General features: G+C 39.8%; 1 protein-coding gene across 2 annotated transcripts in view; it reads right to left on the bottom strand.

Annotated features, from left to right (window-relative positions):
- The window catches only part of smad5 (SMAD family member 5), a 79,207-nt gene that overhangs the window by 30,766 nt on the left and 26,456 nt on the right, over nt 1-21,985 (bottom strand). The window contains exons 2-5 of one of the 2 annotated variants that reach the window (XM_041797137.1): nt 18,987-19,864; nt 7,409-7,438; nt 7,148-7,318; nt 1,012-1,119 (exon numbers count right to left, since the gene is read on the bottom strand). In XM_041797137.1, the coding sequence (XP_041653071.1) occupies nt 1,012-1,119; nt 7,148-7,318; nt 7,409-7,438; nt 18,987-19,386 (709 nt within the window). In that variant the 5' untranslated portion in view covers nt 19,387-19,864. Of the gene's footprint in view, nt 1-1,011; nt 1,120-7,147; nt 7,439-18,986; nt 19,865-21,985 lie in introns of both variants that reach the window. The other variant, XM_041797136.1, reaches the window with a different exon arrangement.

Below are 21,985 nucleotides of genomic sequence, written 5' to 3'. Positions count from 1 at the left end.
AAACCTGCAATATTTTGCAGTTACCTGGCAAAATCCCATGTCTCAAATCTTTGGGATTAACATGTCCTCATACATTCATCTGAACAATGTAAAATCTGCCTTGAAGCGAGAAGAGTTGTTTGGCCCATGTACAAAACTCGAAGGGTGCCAGCCTGTAAATGTGCACATTTTTCAGGAAACAGGAAAATGTTCATAACTTAGATTAAATTAGTCCAGTGTCATCAACTTTTTCCATGTATAATAAGGGTCTGGATATGATCATAATCATATGGGAATTTTTCATCCAAATTATAGCACCTCTTAGTGGCAACTGGAAAACTATGTTGTTACTCTCTGGAGCATATCTCCTAATTTGTAAAACAGTTACTGATCAAGTTTTCATCAGAAGGCATGGATGTGGTGGCACAGCGAATTTAAATTTTGACATGATGCTTCCTATAGTAAAATATATTTGTAGTAAACTGTGAAAGAAATGTTTGATTTCATTATCCTTCTATGTTACCTGACCAAAAGAGCTGTCGTATGTCAAATCAATTTTCAATTATCTTTATAGTTACACTGGTTTGAATTCATGCCATGGTGAAATTGCATGCTTTATTTTAAACTATCAGCAGGGCTTTGCAAAAAAAAAAAAAAAAAAAAAAAACAGAATTCAGATGTAGCAAGAAGCTAAAATTTCTGTTTATCATAAAAATGTGTAAATTCCATCCAAAACTGTCAAAAGACACCTTGGCAACTATATGAACTCAAGATGTAAGTGTTCAGTAAAAAATTCTGTTGAGAAAGCCTTGTGTTTTATCTTTTGGAAAATAATTGCCATAGGGACATGCCATTTTTTTATTTGATATACAGTCCTCATCTTTTTTTAGAGATATAAAGTCAAAACAAAACAAATAAAAATATTGAGCTTCAGCTAGACTTGACTGCATTAAACCAAATTCAATTGCATCAAATAATTGGTATAGTTTCTTGGATAGAGCTAATGTCAATCTACATATTTGCACTACCAACCTCCTCTGGTGATGGTCTGCGGAATCAGGGTGCTACTTGTTTCCATGGATTGGCTCTCCTGGCCCTGGTGTTCATCAGGGGGCATGTAGGCAGGTGGTGGGGTGTCAGCTGTCAAAACAGATGTGCAGTTAGAGAGGATCAAACAAGTTTTTCTGCCAGCAAACATTAACACATACCTCCTTGGCCCTAACAATCAACATGTACGGTGTATGATACATATACTCTTGAAATCAATATTTAAAAAATACTACCTTGCCAAATAGTTACTGATTTCCAGCAGAAATGCAAAATTAGTTAATACGAGAGCTGAAACTGTTCCTGAAACTGGTCAAAATCCCATCATCACGCTGTGTGTTGTATTGGATGCACTTTTACTGCAACGTACAATGTAACATGCAGTAAAGATGCGAGGTGTGAAAGAGAGAAAAGATGATGTAACAAGACTAGGTAAAAACCTAGTATGTGGCTGACCGCAACTATCTGGGATGCTTGTCGAAATGCCTGACTGAAATGAGTGTTCTGGCAATAATTTTGTCATGATTGTTGTTTGCCCAGAGGGTGTCGGTGAGACTAGTGACGTCACCGGGATCTGAGGTGTTTTTGGGTTTATTTCCACTTACGGTTTGTGTCAAAATAACGGTGGCCATGACACCTGTGGAGACCGTTATTACCTGCCCGTGGATCTCCTGTGTTTTCCTCAGGTCATACTGTTTCCCTTTAATAACCACCCTCAGTTGTTCTGACCACAGTGGATGTGTTTGATCCTCATACTATCTGCTCCATGCTGTCAAATACACTGGCTAAACACTGCTCTCTGATGCTGCAGACTCAGTGTTTGCGTGAATAGCCATGCTATTTATAGCCTTCGGCGTCAATTATTATTTTTCTCTTCGAACTCAGAACTTATCAGCCCCACACTGCTGTGTTATGCTCTGACAGCATAGGATTATCTGATTATGCCCTCTGATTGCTGTTTTGGGGGACAATTGCGGAGTTTGAATGCTTTAAAGTGAGGCTAGCAGCCGCAAACATTCACACAACAAGTTCCCTTTCCCCCCTCAACTATGACATAATCATGGCAAAGCAGGACAGCAGAGGAGTAAAAACATCTTTTCCAACATGAAAAGCTTATAGGGTTGTTTTATTCTTTGTCATACATAAATGTGGCCCAGTTCTGGTTGAACAGAGGCTAAAGCTATATCTGAGTATTTAGAGCAGTGGAGGCAGCCATGACAGTGCTTTCAGCACGACTAAACCCCGCCCATAGAGCAATGCTGTATGGATGAGCCATACATGAATGATGTAACTTGAGCCTAGTGAGTGGAGGCAGCCATTAGTGACAGCATTCAGTCCAAGCAAACGCAACTCTGTAGTATATGGCTCATACAAAACCGTCACTCACTTAGATACTGACTGACTGACCGACCGACCGACCGACAGATCGACAGACATACTCAGACACAGACATTGCCATATGTAGGGCTGCCCTCAGCGGTCAGCCAAAAATGGTACATGCGCTGCATCTTTTAAGCACCCACTGCCTGTGCACACCTCATCTCTTTTATACAAACATAAGAAGCTTGTATCTATAGCTGATTTTGCACATCTTTGCACCTCCTGTAGGGACGTTTATTTGGGTAAAACTTAGGAGAAATGACAGGGCTTTGACAGCAGGGAGACAAAGCCAACACGGAGCCTGGTTACTGCATGGAAACAGTGAGGAGCGCTGTGGAACGATGACGTCACAGCGCAAGCATGGACCAAAACATGGCGGCCTCCTGGTGAGTTTATAAACAGATTAACAGATATCTAGTGAGTTTTTTAGATCAATATGCATTTCAGAGATACAAATATCTTTCCAACAAGATGAACTTGTCTGATCATACAGTGTTCCTATAAAAGCCAGAGACAGAGAAATGGCACTTTCTGAGCAGGGCTGAAACTGAGGGGTTTACAGATGTGCAAAAATCTAAAAGGGGTAAAATATGAGACCTTTAAAAATGTGTTCTCTAGGTTGGGAGAAGGTGTTAAGGAGTCATATTTTTGCTAGTGGATTAACCCACAAATAAAAAATTGAACATGGATCAGATTGTTCTGATGTAAGAGGACAGCACAGGCATCATGAGACCACCATGGGAGTGTTGGATCTTTCTTTCTTGCAAGAACATGAAATGTTACACTAATACAAAATGTACATGATGTAAAATTGGTTTTAAATAGGAGACCCTTTACAAAAATAAAGATTATTTAATAAGAAATTGGAGCATAAACAAACTACTTAAAAAACTATTGGTGCTCAAAATTTTCCTGGAGAGGATCCCCAAACCCCAACTATGGCAATGTGTTATTTATTATTAAATTTGCTTTGCCATTAAAAAAATGTTTCCTGCCATCAGCACTGAAAAGCAATGTATTTTTGTCAAAAATTCTGTGTTATCTACAATACTGGCTATTTCACAGAAATAAGTTGCAGTTCTTCTAAGAGCCCAATCTTCTTTTCTCATTTATATATTCATATTTCTCTCAAAGAAAGTGATAGTGATTAATATCGAAAATTCTGAGCATTCAACATTTCTAATTAGATAACTTGATCTGTCACCAGAATAATTAAATTCTCTATTACTGAAATACTGAGCTCGAGTTCATGTTGATGCATGTATGAAATGGTAAATGAAACCCCCAACTGGGGTGGCAACTTAGAAGCCACCAAATGTGTCAGCAGATCTCCAATCAGCAAAACAAGTACCTTTCATAGTATCAAGACTAATTATCTCACACAGAGTGTCTCAATAAATTTTGATTTTCTTTGTCTTCAGCAGATCATTTTTGTCTTTGACAGTAAAGACAAGAACATTACTCCAGGGCAATTGTCATTACTATATCAGTATGTCCTATCCCAATGGTTTTCGAACTTTTTTTGCCCAAGGCACACCAAAAAGCAAGTTGATGTCTCAAGGCACACCATATTAATGTCCTTGCAAAATAGCCTCTTTAGCATGTGTAGCAAGTAGCAACATGTCCCAGTCCCAACTGCATGCAATGTGAGCAAGTGCCAGCTACATCAGTTTGATTACAGTTTTCTTTGTAGCATCCTGACACTGTAAGTGATGCACTGCAGCTCCCCAGGTTTACCCCAGTCACGCTGTTCCTATTTTTTCTCTGTCGCTCCTATTAAGATGGACAAGTAACAAGGGAGGAGGTTGCACAAAGGATGACAAGACACCAGGATTGTCCTGCCAGAGGATATTCTTAATTTTCTTCCACTTTTCTCAATCCCGAAACTTGTTAGCTTGTTTTACAAAAAGCAGTGTGTTGCATGGATATTCTCCATGCCCATTTATGAATTTTTTATGGTCTGACTTGTGCTAACATGGAGACAAAACTATGTGGCTCACAGCTGTTAGAGGCACCATACCTCAGATTTTCTAAGTAAAAGCATGAGATGTCATATCTTTACATGTAAATTTACATTTGAAAATTTAACAGATAACAGATGGAAAGTGAGTATGCAATGCTATATGATGCAATGCAACGTGTAACGTTTGCATGCAGTAGGGACATTGGTTATAGTCTCTTTAGTTGTTGCATAGTTGTAGTACTTATGTAAAGTCAGACGAATTTTCAAGGCACACCTTGACTTGTCTCAAGGCACACCAGTGTGCCACGGCACACCATTTGAGGACCACTGTCCTATCCTGTGACAAAAGCCATGACTCATCATTTGGTCAGAGGGTAATAGAGGTAAAACATGAAGCAACAGACAAGTTCAGTTTTTGAGGTAGAAAACAACAGAATTCTATATGAAATAGGAATGGGCGGTAATACCGTATACCAGGGGATTAAAAATGGCCATGGTATTGCTTCAATAACCGTCATTAAGACAGGGCCATGTAACCAGTGCATGATTTAAAACAAATGCCTTGAAAACACGTGTCCCTCTCCACCAGCAGCGCCACTGCCAGTGTGTGAAGATGCTTTAACATGATAAATGAAATCCTGCTTATGATTTCATTTCAATTTGGCCAATAATGAAGGCACTCAGAGCTATACCAGCGTATTTTTGTGCGCTGTGTGCAATGGCCTTGCTCCCTGGCACAGCGCTGGCACAGCGGTGTGGTCCTCTAGTCAAAGTGTTTAAGTGCACTGCTGGTTTTAATGTGATCCACGTGTATCATGAGTTTACAAAACTATCTCTCTTCCTGTGTGTAGATCAGTGATGAGAAATGTTACGTTTAGGTTGGCAGTAACCACAGGTATTGCGTGCTGCAGCAGCAAAGTCAAGCACAATTACCCCATTAAGAGATTTTAAAAACATCAGAACTTTTGTTAACCCCTTTTGTGGGAAACTTAGATGAAGTATATCAATGTTTCTAAGTTATTCAAAGCTCTAAAGTGGTCCATAACTTTTTAAAAACCTCCTATATAGTAAACCTGCGGCACGATGGAGCTTGCCAGGCTGCACAACCTGGATATAAATAATCAAGGCCGATCTTTATCTGTTTTGAAGCATACAGGACATTGATTCACATTTGTAGATACTGTATAGTATAATTGTGGATTATTATTTCAATTCATCTTAGACAATAGGGGTAAAGAGATCAGCTAAGTTATTACGCACAGAAACACGAAAAGAAAGAGAAGAGGGAAAAAGGAGACAAGGGATGACTTAATTCTGTAACTCCACTTACCTGTAAGGTGTGAAAACAAAGGCTTGACCTTTAAGTCACTTCTAGCTAGGAATGAGCGGTAATACCATATGCCGGGGTATCAATAATTATCCACGTTATTACTTCAATCACTGTCATGAAGACAGTTCTGCATAAAAAGTGCACGTTTAAAAATACCTTGAGAGTCTGTGTCCATTCCCACGAGGAGCACCACTGTGTGTGTTTGTGAAGATGCTTTAAAGGTGATAACAGCACTTCTGTCAATGATGTCAGGCCAATTGGGTAATCGACAAATGCGTGCATACATACTGCCGCATAGAAACTTGTGTGCCATGGCCAGGCACAGTGCTGTATGGCATCACGGTCTTCTGTAAAGGCAATCTGAAACATTCACTGCTGACTGTACTGTAATCCATGACAACATGAGTTTAAAAGTATTTTAATCATTCTTTCTGAGTGTAGATCTGTGATTACAAATTATGAAGTTTATTAATAACCACACGCACATCCTGCAGCAGCACCGCCAGGCAAAATAAAAACCATCAGATAGTTTTAAAAACATTCAAACTTAATTTTACTGCTTTTTTATGTTGAATAGATAAAGTAATCGGTGCTGATTGGTTATTTTTGGCACTGAAGTAGTCCCTAATGTTTATAAGCTTCATATAAAGTTAACTTGTGGCAGGACGGAGCTCGGCATTGTTGTGCTACGAGGAAATAATATTAAAGGCCAATATATTATCTGTTTAAAGGCACACTGGGCATTACTTAACATTCCCAAAAGTGATGTATGATAATAGTTTATTATGTCTAATTTTAGCTCTTGGAAGGAGTGGAGGGTAGAGAGGGGAGAAGGGCACACATCTGTGTGGAAAGGAACAACAGAGAAAAGTCATTTGCACCTGTTTCCTGAAGTAAATTTTAACTTCTATGATAAACACGTTTTATCACTTACAGCGCTCCTGTGAACGTCCCTCTATATGTTGTGTTTTTTTAACTTGAACGATTCGTTAAAGGACTCAATGCAGCACTGAACTCCCGCTCAGTCATGCCATCCTACGAGCGCTTTTTTGTCGGTGGGGGGTAAGCGGTAATACCGTATACCCTGGTGAAATTTGGAGAGGGTATGACAGTATTGAAAAATGGATGCTGCCCAATGCTAATATGAAACCACACACCCTTTCTATTCTATTAATTCCCATGCATGCATGACACCGCAGCAAACACTGACATCTGGGGGTAAATCATAAATTACCAAAGGTCCACTGGTTCTACTATTCCCATGCTAATAGTTTTTCATTGCAATGACATCTTCAATGCACCTATATTTCATTATTTACTTTGGTTTAAAAAAATAATATAAATGAAGGTTAATATTCGTTGCCACTTTCTCATAAACGACCCTATCAGTTTCTTCCATTAGATAATACAAGTCAATAGAGAATAGCTACTATTCCAAGTGGACTTACCTGGAAGCTGGAATGGACTGGAGGGCCCTGAGCTGGCAGGAGAGTTTGGATAAGTACCACTGCTGGCTGGTGAAGGAGGGTATGGTGAGTTAGGAGAGATGGCAAAAGAACTGCCTCCACCTCCTCCGCTATTGCTGCTGCTGCTTCCACTGTGTTGTTGCTGGAAGGATTCTGGAAAGGTGGCGTTGAGTGGCATGTGTGGCTCATTATGAGTGAGATTGCGGAATTGTACCAGCAAGCTGTGCTGAGGGTTGAACTCACTGTGTCGTGGTACCAGGACAGGAGGGAGCACTAGAAAGTTGAACATAAGGATTAGAAAATAAATTTATTGAAATAAAACAATTTGGTGAAAAACTGTATTGTCTTACTTTTTTAGACAGCAATGTTTTTATATGGTAACAAATTTTACCCCTTTAAGACAAGTTCATATTGGTCTTAGAGGTCCCCGGAACATGCCTGTGAAGTTTGTTGCTGAAAAAACACTCCAGTATTGGATTTTTTGCATGTCTAAAAACCCCTTTGTTTCAGCCCTGCACAGAATGAGCTGTTTCTTTGTCTGTGGCTTTAAATGTTAATGAGCTGACTGACTTCGCCCCTGACTATGCCTTCTCAGGAAAAGGATGTGGCTTAGGCCTCGTCCAGACGGAGATGAATTCAGGAGTATACGAAAAGGTTTTTTGTCGTATCGGAGTTTCGTCCACACGGAAATGGCGTTTTGGGTGACTGTAAACGATACTTTTCGAAAACGGGTCCCTGAGTGCATAAATCCGTTAACAACTAACTTTCGTCTCTGAGCGGATGGCTACCCTCATCTTTCTTGAAATGATTACGTCACATACAGTGTAGCTCTCTTAAGGCGCCTGCACGGGTCCAACCAACACTGTCATGAAGACAGTTCAACGTTACAGCACCACGTACAGGCGTGGCATATGCACTACAGCGTTTTCAGTCGTTTTCAGTGGTTCTGTGCTTATGCAGATATTTCCTGAAATGATCCCATCTTTACAGAAAATTTTTATCAAAACAAAACGGTAATATATCGTTTTCGTCTCCGTGTGGACAGGGCCTTAATGGATGTGGCTCTCCTGACCCAGGAGAGGAGGGTGGGACATTCCTCCAAGCGGGGAGGGTCAACCGAATCTGGGGGCGGTATTGATTCGTTGGGGTGGGGGAAAAAAATCAATACAGCATAGTATCGCAATATTTTGTTTGGTGATATATCGTATAGTCTCATCCATCAAGTATCAATTTTTTTCAAATTAATTGCTAATATAAACCAAAGTCTATGATAATGGAAAAATAAAATCAATTGCACAATTGTTTGTCCAGTGAGGTTGGCAGACGTGACGGTCATAGAGCAGGAGAAAGTACAACCAATGACAGCATCAGGGGAAGAAAATTAGGAATGCAAGCAGGGCACGAATGATATGGACATGACACATAAGGTTTGCAAGAAGTGCTACATGAAAATAAAATACTGTGGAGATACGACAAACATTAGGACAAGACTAATGCTAAATCAGCAAAACAGTTAAAAAATGGTATGGATTGCAATATATAGCAATATATGGTATCGCAGTACTGAATAGCAAAATGTTAAAAATTGCAATAATATTGAATCATGACCCAAGTATCGTGATAATATCATATCACAAGGACATTAGTGATACCCATCCCTACTAATTCCCCACATGACATCATGAGGGAAAATCTGAAGGGGGGGGGTCTGATTCTTAGGAAGAGGCCAGGGGCATATATTTTTTGTTAGAAAATCCTAAAAAAGTTTATTTTGTATAATGTGTGACCTTTAAAGTTAAAGCTGATGTCTAAAACCACACACACGCATACACACGACCACACAGACTTGCCTTAAAACCCTGGCTGACTAAAAGCATTAATACTTGTACTATACTGACAAGAAACTGCAGCCTTCTGGACAGGCATTTGGTGAAAAGTAACCAAGGTGCCAGACAAGGCATTAAACACAAGGGCTACAGCTACCATTAACTAATTGCTCTATATAGTTATCAAAATTCATATTAAATGACCAAAGGTACAAAAACTAAAGGAATTTAGTTTTAAATAATATAGAAATAGTAGAATAAAAAAAACCCTTAAATTTAAGAAAAGGAAATGAAAATTTTGTGGTCATTTTCTTTCAACTTGCTAATATTTGTTCAAAGTTTGCAATGAAGCATCAGTTAAATGACCTTGGTAAGGAAGAAACAGTAGCTTGTAAGTAAGAAGAATTTTAAATTCTATTCTAGATTTTTTTTTGGAGCTAGTGCAGAGAAGCTAAGACAGGAGTTATACGATTTACTTTCCTTATTCTGGTCAGTACACATGCTGCAGAGTTTTGGACCAGAGGTAACAAATGCATGGACAATTTTTTTATGCACCCCTTTGAGACAAGATGTGCCGGATTTTAGTGTTGTTGCAAAGGTGAAAGAAGGCTATCTTTGAAACATTCTTTATGTTGGTGTTGAAGGACATATCCTGATCAAACAGAAATCCTAGATTTCTCACAGTGGTGCTGGATGTCAGGCTAATGCATCTTTGAGGTGTTTGGGGCCAAGCACATTAACCTCAGTCTTGTCTGAGTTAAGAAGCAGGACAATCTGGTCATCCTGGTCTTAATATCTTTAAGGCATGCTTCTAGTTTAAATAATGGAGTTTTATCACCAGGCTTCATGGATACATACAGTTGGGTCTCATCAGCATAGTAATGGAAATCTATGTCATGGTTCCACATAATGTCACCTAGAGGAAGCACAATAAGGGTTTAGAAAAATCGGTCAAGAATCGGTCCATGCACAGAACCTTGAGGAACACCATAGCTAACTTTGGTGTAAGTGGAAGACTTTTAATTAACATGTACAAACTTAGATCAATCTGCGAGATGTGATTAAAACCAGCTTAGTGCTACTCCTATAATTCCAAGTAACTGCTCAAGTCACTGTAACAGAATGTAATGATCAATTATATCAAATAAAGCACTAAAAAAATAAGTACAGAGAGAAGACCTTTGTCAAAAGCTAACAGTACTGTAGATCATTAGTCACTTTAACTAATGCAGTTTCTGTGCTAATGGGGGCACGAAATGCTGTACAATTTTCTCAAAAAGACCATTATTTTGAGAAAGTGGCTTGGCTGATAGGCCACTACTTTCTCCAGGATCTTAGCAAAAAATGAAGATTAGATATAGGTCTATAATTAGCAAAAGTATCGGAATCAAGTGTTGGCTCTTAAGTAAAGGTTTAATTACAGACTGTGGCACATTTCCTGTCAGAAATGATGTATTTGCCAGCTTGGTTCTGACTGGATCTAAAAGTATATACAGTGCTTAGCAAATTTAATTTAAATTTTGGTTTTAATTTATAGACCACCCTAACCCTATCCAAAGTAAGGTTTATGCCACAGCTGCCCTAAATTAACAGCACTAGTAATTACCAAAATCATTTTTTATGTTTCTGCAATGGTTAATACAACAATATGTAGAAGCTCTCTAACCCAAATAAAAATATTTTTAATGCTAAAATATAATTATTATTGTTATCCATGAATTTTCAAATTTACTGATTTACAAAAAAACCTGAAAAAATAGTAAAGCACGTTGTATTTTTCTCGATTATGTCAAATTATAGTTATTTACTTGCATTCCTGAACAGAAAAACTAGTTTTAGTGGTTGAATGTTATGCTTGACTAATTTCTGACTCCTCAGAGAAGGCCAGTGAGCCAGCTCAAATTTGATTGAATTCAGTTTGAAATCCCTCATTCCTGTTCAAAATGATAAAATGTGGAGAGCTCACTGAAAATGAAAGAGTCTGCATTAAAGCACTTCATGATGGTGGATGGTCTTTTAAACAAATATGAGAGGTGGTCAAATCAATTTGTTAAGCTCTGTAAATATTAGGCCTGTTAATATAAACTCGTTAATGCTCGTGATTAATATTGAAAGCTTAACGCATTAAAATAATGATAATAAATTTAATCATATGACTAAGTTTGACCACAGCTTCCTCCTGTAGTCCTCATTCACGGATGTTTCTGTCCCTGGGTGAAAAGGTTAAAGGCGGGTCAAACGCAGCCAGCAGTGATGAGTGAGGAGACAGACTCAGGTCTGCTTCACGGCAAATTTCGATTTAAAAAGCTGCCTAATGAAGCCTGGATGAAACAAAAGTTGTGTGTACATACTGCAGTGATGAACTGTCTTTACTCCGAACTACGAATCTGAAGTACCACCTTGGGGCAAAATGCATCGTTTCTAATGTTAGCAAAGTCACTAACAACAACACGGGATGAAGCTATAATAGCTAATGTTGCTAATGCTAGCAAAGACGCTAACAACAACACAGGATCAAGCCATAACGCCAAGCTACACCAGCACAGTCCAGCAGACCTGGATTTGTCCCCAAAACGACAACATCTAAGCTAACTAATGCGATTGCTAATGGGTTGCAAGAGACATCAGACCATCGACATTGTTGACGACAAGGGGCTTCAAGACATCATCCAGGTCACCTCGGATGACCCGTACCACAGAACACCTACAATAACTACTGTCACAAGAATCCTGGAACTGTATGACAGCTAAAAAGGCAACTAAAGTGGAGCAGCTGGCCCGAACTACAATTACTACACTGATGAGAGACCATTGGACATCAGTCAGCAACTTCAGCTACCTTGGGTTTACAGCACACCTGATCATTCACTATATGTAACACAACTGATACACGAATGTTACATCATTTATTCGTGGGAATTCGAGTCTGTCCAACTTGAGTTTGAAGCCTCCAAGGGGTGAGTAGGTCTTTAAGTTGTGACTTCACCTGTGTACCTCACACACAGACACACCCCTCTCTCTCCATGACTTTGGTGACTGTGGTGAGGTAAAATAACTCATGCATGGATACGTTTTCTTGTAGGTACAACATTATGTCGTCCTGTGCTGCCCCATGTTGAGCTACATGATGTTTGCCAGTGTTTTGTGCAGCTGTTTTGACACGCTTTGTATTGTTTATGAGGGGGTGGGGTGAGTGTTTGTGAAGTGAGGCACACATGCCATGCTTTAGTGTTCCCCCGGAACATATTCCCCAGATATACGTTCCTCTTTCTAAAAAAAAACACAGCATTTCAGTCAAATTCATTAAGTTTCCACAATTTCCACGTTAATAGATTCTGTTTTAATTGGCCAATTCCATGCTTCCGGTAATGCAGAAATCATAGGGCCCTAATAGTGTTCACACAGTCGCGATTTACAGTTGGGGGGGGGGGGGCTTGCAGTAACTTTTACTTTTCCAGGCTTTCACTGCAGCCTCTTTTAGTTTCAGTTTAAAAATCCAAACCTGTCTGACCCTATGTGAAAAAAGTAATTGCCCGTAAACTGGCCCATTAAATCTGGTGTAAAAATAACATCAAAAATCACCAATCTACACTCAGAAAGAATGATTAAAATACTTTTGACAAAAAGAACATCATGCCAACAGTCAAACATGGTGCCAGTGTGATGGTCTGGGGCTGCTTTGCTGCTTCAGGACCTGGACGACTTGCTGTGATTGATGGAATAATAAATTCCACTGTCTACAATAAAATCCTGAAGGTGAATGTCCATTAGAGCCTGACCGATATGGGACTTTTGGGGCCGATGCCGATACTGATATTGGGGCCTAAAAAAAAAAAAGCCAATATCTGATATAGCAGCACATATCTGATATTTTGGCCGATACATGAAATATGAACATTGATATACACAGGATATATACTGTGCATGAACACAAATGTGGACATGTGAATAACAAGTTGCATTTATCTTTGTTTATTTCACAAAGATGCAACTTAGATTACATTAAAATGCTGTATAATAGTCATACTGTAGCTGTGGACCATATTAGACAGGAAAATGATAAATGGAGAGCCATATTTACATCGTTGTGGCAAATATGCACATAGAATATGTTTACAATGTGTTTCTTGAAAACCCTGAGGAAGGCCACTAGCTTAAATGCACCTGTTTTATAAAGTTGTTCTCTAAAGATCTACTATTAGTGAAAGTTTCTGTCTCCACACTGGTAGAATATGTCACAGTAAAGATAAACACCGTATGATTGCTTTTTTGGTTTGTGCTTTTCAAAGTAAAAGCCCGGCTTAGCATTTCTATAGAGAAACTCCATTCAGTTGTACAGAATGAATAGTTCCCGACACACTTCCTCTGTACACAAAATCAAGTCACTTTTAGCAGTGTTTATTGAGGTAAAACTTTTGAAGAAGGACAGAGCTTTGAGAGCAAGGAGATGCGGCTGACATGCAGAAAACTCGTGCCCCGTGTGAAAGTCGCACCGGCAGGAACTGGAGCTGACACACGTGGCACACGCGAGCAGCCAAACACGATCCCAGTCTGAAATGGACGTTAGTCCTCTACTCTGCTGCAGTCGAACTGCGTGAGGACGAGGCTGCTTGTGAGTGCTTAGGGACCGGGAGAGGCCCAAGGCAGCAGCTCTGCTCAGTGAGAAGGGCAACAACGATACGTGCTTTCACGTCAGAGTCTCCAAAACTCTCCAGTAACACCAGAAAAAGTCACTAGATTTGTCGCTGGTTGCTTTTTTGAAAATAGAGTCGCCAGAGGGGTCTGAAAACTCACTAAATTTAGCAACAAAGTCGTTAAGTTGGCAACACTGAGTGAGGGAGAGCTGCTCTGCACTCTGCGTCCGAGGGGAAGGGACAGGCTCGGGCTGAGTTCAGCATGGAGACACAACACAGAGCGACAGCAGCAGACAATCCCCACGGAGCAAAAAAGTTAATATATCGGCTACAATTTGGCCGATGTCGATTAATCTGTGAAACGCTATAAATCGATTGGGCTCTAACGTCCATCCATCAATTCGTGCCCATTATCATGAAAGAGAGTTCTCTAATGCAACTGTTTTGTCTACTTATGTTGTGTATGAACTGATGTCCCGCTTGTTATGTCAGAGATAGTTAAAAGAGCGCTGAATATCAGTGCAAGATTGTAGCAATTGTACACAATTTATTAAATTTGCAAAACAACATTAACACTTGTAACAGGGCTGTACGTTAACTTTTTTTGCCCATAACGCTGGTGCTACAGAGGTTGACAATCTTGTAGCACCAAACAAAAAAACCTGTAGCAAAATATATAAAATGTTTGTTACATCTCTAAAACCAACATGTAACCAAAACATATGCTTAGTAAGTGAATGTACTTGAAAAACAAATCCAAAACGGCCTAAATTACAGCTCTCATTAATGTCTACCAAAGCAAACAGCCAATCACAGAGAAGAGAGACGCTGATGGTTCATCTCCATATTCAGACACAAAACAAGAGAAAACTGCTGGAAGCTGACTAACTTTACAGAAGTTTTGGTGTGTGAAGATTAGTAGAGCAGTATGATTTGGAAATCACACTTTGAGATAGATCAGACAGAGGAGCAAATGAGCTCATTTTGTGCTATTTGCTGCTGGAATCCTTTTGTTTGTATTCATCTTTTTTTTTTTTTTTTTTACTTTTGGCAGGACCAACAGACAGCTGAAGTCTTTTTCTGTGTTCATCGTATTTACTTAAACTTAAGTGTGTTCTAGAGACTGAAGTATGTTTCCTTGTTCATCCTTAAACTGTGTTTCAAGGACTGAAGTGTTAGGTCTGAACTAAATTTGTATTAATATACATACATATTTATATATTGATATTGATATCAGCTAATTTTAATTTGTAAATATCCCCCTATTGTATAAACCCCAATATTGTGCATTCCTTGTCAAACTAATAAATATAGTTAAGTTTTATGTTCTTATGTGGGCCTTTTTTAATGGATTTCTTGCAGGCCAATTCAAAAGGACCCAGGGCCACAGTTGGCCCACAGGCCATAGTTTGGACACCCCTTATATATTTACTGATACTCAGAGTAATAGGAAAATATTCCTAACATTAGTAGAAATTAAGGCTGTCAAAGTTAACGTGTTAATATCGCGTTAACTCAAATTACTTTTAATGCCGCTAATTTTTTTGTCGCACGATTAACGCATGCGCATTCTGTATGACCCTCGACCCATCCTGTAGTTTGCCAGACCAGGAAGTTGTGCCGTCGTGATGCGGTACAAGTGTGCAGAAATGGATACAGGACAGAGACTTTTGAATGGCAGGTTCAGCTGTCAGATCATGTCAGATAAAACTGAAGATATTTTCTCCTACTGTTGACATGAACGGAGTTACAGGAAGTTCATAGAGTCTTATATAGCCCGCACCACTCGCTGGCCATGCACAGCGCTAATGCAGAGAGCCGCCCCCCTCGCCATGCTGGATTTGTTTACAATGGAGACACTCAGACAACTCTGCAGGGATGGACTCGCAATCTGGCATACCGAGCGTTTCCCAGTGTGCCGACGCACTTATGGGCCAGTATGATTTATTCATTTATTTAGGCTATTACATCTGCCATGAACCAGCACCACAGCTGTGCTATTGACTGTTGACTGGTTCGATCACGTCTCGTTTATCCCCCGCTCTCATCCCCACGCAGCTCCTGCTTGAAAGTGAAAGTATTCGGAAAAAATGAAACTTACTGAAATGATCGACTGGAACTGTAAATAAACGCCAAATTTAGATAACAGTCAATCAAGATGCTGCAAAACTGTCAAAGACTCTGCAGTCCCTATAGGAAATTGTCTGATGCATGATGAATGTACAGCTGCATCATGAGAAGGAGGAGACAGAGCAGCAGAGGCTGGTGTGTGACAGGAGAGCAGAGGTTAGTGAATGAGCTCTATAGAGTATCATAAGCTGAAAGCATTATTAGACTGTAGGCCTCCTTTATTTAGGAAGAAAAAAATGGTTTTAGATTTAATCTGTAGCTCTTCTATGATCTGAAGAATGAAGAGATGGTTAAGTCCTCTTCGTACACCTTAAAAGTTCTCAACTGAGACTTCTTTTACCTTGTGTGTTCATGAGTTTTGAAAAGAGGCTTCACATGTGTGTTTATTGACATCATTCTAGTAAATCTACTGTCAGCATTTATTTTACATGTGGACTACATTTTTTAGTTTGAAAGTAAAAATATGATAAATAATAGCAGACATTTTTTAAGTAATTACTTGCTTTTTCTCTTGAGCAGGGCAAATGTGTCCATCTTACTCACATCAGAACAGTGAAACACCATTAGATGTGTGTGCCTTACTGCTGAGCTCTCAGCAGAGACTTGACTTCTTTATGTCCATGTGTGATGATGAGATCTGTTGTTCTGTGTTCAGCTGCTGAGAACAGAGGATTTAACTTCTAGAAGTCAAAAGTTTGACTCTACATTGTGGTATTATTCAGTAATGTTAAATTAAGGTCAGTATCTCCATCTGTTGTGGCTTGTTGGGCTTGAGTTTACCATGATATGCTCTCAGCATATTTTTGCAGCGTTCAGTATCTCTGAGCTCAGACTAGAGAATGTTCTGGACTTTATCTGTTGTTGTTTTGGGTTGTTGACATGAACAAACATTTGCATAAAGAAAGCATTTTTGTCCACTTGTGTTGATAAGGGTATTTAAATCTTGAGAAAAAGTACTGTAAGGTACATTTAGAACAGACAAAAAAGTGTGATTAATTTGCGATTAATCGCAAGTTAACTATGGAATTTGTGAGATTAATCATGATTAAAAATTTTAATCTATTGACAGCCCCAGTAGAAATTCATTAAACACTGTTATAATTTGGTCTATATTGTTCTATCACACTGGGGTCTGATGTTTATAGATCTAATGTCAATGAACAGGTGCTCTTTTCTCTCTATCAGTGTAATAATAACATCAGTACTATTGGAGTTCAATGATAATTTAATAAAAACTATCTCCAAATCACTTCTTGACCCTAACAATAGCTACACACAAAGTTTATGCAGTGTTGGATGTATTTATCTTCTCCGTGCTTCTGTCTCAGTCTCTCTCCCTCCCTACACTGCTGTCTGTCTGTCCGTGTCATATCAGACTTGTATGCTACATTCAGATGCATATTGTCTTGTTAACCAAACAGCAGCAGCTACGATGTTAGTGGAGAAAAAATGCATCGTTTTATACATTAATCTTTAATCAGAACTTTGCGCAGACTGAAAGCTCTGTCCTCTCACTGACAGCCAACTCACTGCAACCGTCAGCGCAGATACACATTTTTAATATCGTCTAGCCCCTTGGTTCCCAACCTAGGGTCTGGGACCCCCCCCAGGGGGGGCGCCAGAGATCTTAGGGGTGGCCCGAGGCTTTGTCTGCTCTGAAGCTGCCAAAAATTGGTTTGCAAATATTGACTAAAACCATGATAATGCAGTTATAAAGTAGTTTATACAAAGGTCTTTTGTTAAGAAAAGTATGCATGGACCTTTTTCAGGGTTTTATCAGTGGAACAATTAAAATCTATGTTCATTTTTGGCAGCAATGTGTCACTTTTTTTTTCTCTCTTGGGTCCTAGGAGGGCTCTGCTGTTCTGAGGAGCGTGTAGGGGGGGCTCCAAGAAAAATGGTTGGGAAACACTGGTCTAGCCTACGCGCCTCAACATAAAAATTGGGATTATTGTAGCACTCCTCCTCAACATAATGACACCTGTACTGTATATGCCCTGAGCCTGCCCAGTCTGTAAGAACAGCAGCAGGTCAGTCTCCCACCTTTGCAGAGCGTGGCCGCTCACGCTCCATATGCACAGGATTGCGCATGACGAGAGAAAAACACACTCTGCTTGAGTCCAAAAATGTACCAGAAATAAAAAAATGAACTGGGCATGAAATTCAAATCTCAAATCAAAGTGGAGTTAAGTTTATGGGGCAACAAGTCAAACCTAAAGTCTTATCTGCGCATCTGGCATGCACACGCCTCTCTCACTTTGTCATAGCGCCTGTGCGATGAGGAATGAAAACCTCTTAGCACAGACCAATTTTCTCGTAGCATTTGCGACATATATGTCACACTGTACAGCCCTGTGTAATGCAGAAAAATCCTGCAATCCCCGTACATCACGCTACAGACTGACAAACCTCTGTGAACCGTGGTTAAGATTAGCGACAGTCGGGCTCATGTCTGCACCAAATCTCTCTTGATCTTCTCAGCAGGCAGAAATACGCAAGGCCCTTCACAGGCGTGTGGGGGCAGGTGTGCAGCATTCTCAGTTCCTATACAGACTATGACTGAGCAGACCATCCACGGGTCATTTGACGATCATTTTATCATTTTAAAATTAATTCATCCAGGATCCCTACAAACAAATTGATTTGACTACCTCTCATATTTGTCTCAAACACCATCCACCATCATGAAGTGCTTTAATGTGGACTCCTTTATTTTCAGTGAGCTCTCCACGTTTTACCATTTTGAACAGGAATGAGGGATTTCAAATTGAATTCAATCAAATTTGAGCCAGCTCACTGGACTTCTCTGAGAAGTCAGAATTTTATCAAGCATAACATTCAACCACTAAAACTAGTTTTTCTGTTCAGGAATGCAAGTAAATAACTATAATTTGACATAATCGAGAAAAAAACAACGTGCTTTACTATTTTTTCAGGTTTTTTTGTAAATCAGTAAATTTGAAAATTCATGGATAACAATAATAATTATATTTTAGCATTAAAAATATCATATCAGTTAGAGAGCTTCTACATATTGGTGTATTAATCATTGCAGAAACATAAAAAAATGATTTTGGTAATTACCAATGCTGTTTATTTAGGGCAGCTGTGGCATAAACCTTACTTTGGTTAGGGTTAGGGTGGTCTAACAAATTTGTTGAGCACTGTATATATGAGAGAGAGAGAGAGAGAGAGAGAGAGAGAGAGAGAGAGTTTGTGCAAAGTACCTACCAGGACTCTCAACTCGTTTGTAGTGGTATGGGTTGATACACACTTCCTTCTGTTTTGAGCCAAATGGGTATTCGCACAGTTCCACAGGCTTAAGTTCATGGTGGGACTGGAGGTCAGGCCAGCGCCATACTCTGCAGTAGATTACATGAGGCAGACCTTTCCTATGAGAAACCTGTAGCCTACCATCCAATGACCTTGGAATCGTGACACACTTGCTGGGCTGCCCGGGGCAGCTCAGAGCTTTCTCAAGGTCCTCCATGGCTCCTTTCTTCTTCTTCAGCTTTTTCACTAGGGCATCCACAGCTTTTTCTGCCCATTTCTCCTCTTCATCTCCCTGCTTCCAGCCAAGAAGACGTTTCACAGCTGGGCTTGTGAAGGAGAACAGGCTGGACATGGACATATTGCTGGATGTATTGTAGTTCAAAGGAAAGACTCACTCCTAGGGTTCCAAGGGGGTTCACAAGTTTCCCACTAATAAATTCAAACTAGTTCTTGAAGCCTAAGATTTGTGAAAGAGGTAAGTAAAGAAACTATTTGTGTGGGTACAGGTGTGAGATGCCAGGAGAGATAAGGATTGGGGTAGAGTACAGGAGAGAAGACTTTATTCTCATCTGACCATGGACAGGAAGCAGGGGAGAAACAGGATTCCACAAGCAACACGTGGCAGCTAGAAAAGGGTCTTGCAGCAAGCAGTCCAGAGCTGAGTCCCCACCACTTATCAAGGGAAGAGGAGAGGGCTGCAGGAGCTGGGTTACCAACCTTTGTCAAATTGTTTGCAGCAGGCTGACAGTTTTGGAAGCAAGTGCTCACTTCTTCACATTAAGCCAAAGTCACTTGCCTTAATCAGTGTCAAGTTGGCAGTCTACCACACCAGGCTTCTGCAAAACAGAGAATGAGAAAAAAAAGCAGAAACCTGTTAGAATAAGCAGCATGCTAATAAACCTGGCATGGTATGGGTGAAATCACCAGTTTCATCCCGATATGATACGATACTGATATTTTGGACAACGATACGATATTTTCAGATATCACAAAATCTGTCACGACACAACTTCAATTTGATTCGATATGGGGCCCAGGATCGATATCAGACGATGGTGTGCAAAAATTTTGTTTCCAATATCTTTATTGTGAAGCATCTGTACAACAGTATACAGTTTCATACACCAGTGTTTCCCCGATATGCATCCATCAGCGGCGCCGCTGCTGGAGTCTGACCGCTGCTGCTGCATTTAAATGCAGCGTCCTGTATTGAGTCAATACGGGACGCCACTTGTTCCATATTTCGTCCCTCACGTCCTTATTGGCCACTGATTGACTAATACGTCTTGAATTTGTCGATTGGTCAGCTAAAACATAGAGCCAATCAGAATTTGAGTAAGGCGAGTCTTCTCTTCGCAAAAGAAGGCGAGAGGGAGAGGCAACAGCTTCAGACACTCGTGGCACAAAAGCATTTACACGGAAGTAAGCGGGAGAACACGCTCTCGGCACATGCACACATGGAGTTCAGCAAGACGTCAAAAAAAGTTGTCATTTTCCTCGTTCACACAGTGCTGAACTGAAAGGACAGGACGTTGCGATAGAGTCCTGCGTCGGACAGTTAACATCCTACCTGACCATTCCTGCTGATTTCCTGGCCATTAACACCTGCCTGTGCAGTGTGTGTCATCTCTCCCTCCCACCTGTACGTGCAACATGCACATCCAATTCCTCCTACAGTCTGACCTGACACGTAATGCACGGAATGACAGAAGCTGCGTTCATTTTAAGAAATTATAATATTGTATTCACTTAAGCACTGTCCTTGACAAATTTGTTTTTTTACTGTTCTAGTCAAAGTTTTCTCACTGAATGAAGCATGAAAGAAAACACTCACATCCTTGTCAGGCATCACGCTCCAAAAACATCAGCTACAGCTGACAGCCTGGACTAATTAAACCCTGGTTATATTAATAAGAGTAATGTCAGGATCAGATTTACAGACTTCATGTACACATTCTTTGTTTTTTAAGCTGTAGGTGGAATTATTTTCTTGATCATTGTTCGCGAGTGCCAAAAAGTGTAGCGTACTTCAGTCAGCTCCTACAGAGAGTTCACTTTCACTCTGTTTGCCCCTTTCTGTCCCTGTCCTTGCCTGTAAATAAAACGCTTTATGAAAAGAGGCCAATTTCTATGGATTAAAAGGATTTCCCCTCAAATAAAAGAATGTTGGTTCAGTATCTCTGTGCCAGTCTCTTCCTGTGCGTCATGAGGCGCATCAAAGCAGTAGAGACCCTCTGCTGTATGTCTGTAGTGCTATGTAGAGTGTGAAAGCTTCTGTACACATTTATGGAATTATATTGTGCCTTGTTTACGAACATTTTTAGTGCAAACAAAAATTAAATTCAGACCTGATCACAACTCAGCCCTCTAACTAGGTTCTTTTAGTGGATCTAACAGAATAACTCTCCTTAAAAACTGCTGCAGGTGCTCTTGAAATATGTCTGTAATTAATTATTTCCTAATGTGTTTATAACCCTACGTTTCTGACACTGTGCTATGGGCACATGGGGGCTTGTGGGGTCTATGCCCCCTATGTTTTCTCAAAAGCCCTGAATCTTTAACTTTGGTAAAAGTACATTATCTCTGATTACTGATGAATGTAAAAAGAAATATCATGTATTTTGATAAATACAGTCACCCTGCATGGAAATTTCATTCAAACTGAACCCCCCCACCCCACACACACACACACATCAGTTGTTTTTTACTTTGAAAATCTTAAAAGCACATGCTACAGAATAAATAAAAACCTTACAATTAATATTTCTGCATTTTTTTAAGAAAAAATTATGCATCTTTAACGACACATGGGGGGGCACGCTTCACCTCCGCTGCTACAACTCCATCCTAGGGGAAACACTGTAGACAATGGGTATATTGATTCATTTTGTTACAAACCATAAAAAAAAATAAAAATAAAAAAATACAGAACGACTGAACATGGAAAATAAAATAAC

This window comes from Cheilinus undulatus, linkage group 10, assembly GCF_018320785.1.
Source record: "Cheilinus undulatus linkage group 10, ASM1832078v1, whole genome shotgun sequence".
Taxonomy (NCBI): Eukaryota; Metazoa; Chordata; class Actinopteri; order Labriformes; family Labridae; genus Cheilinus; species Cheilinus undulatus.
The sequence above is the reverse complement of the archived record's forward strand: the minus strand, read 5'-3'. Positions and strand labels throughout refer to the sequence as shown.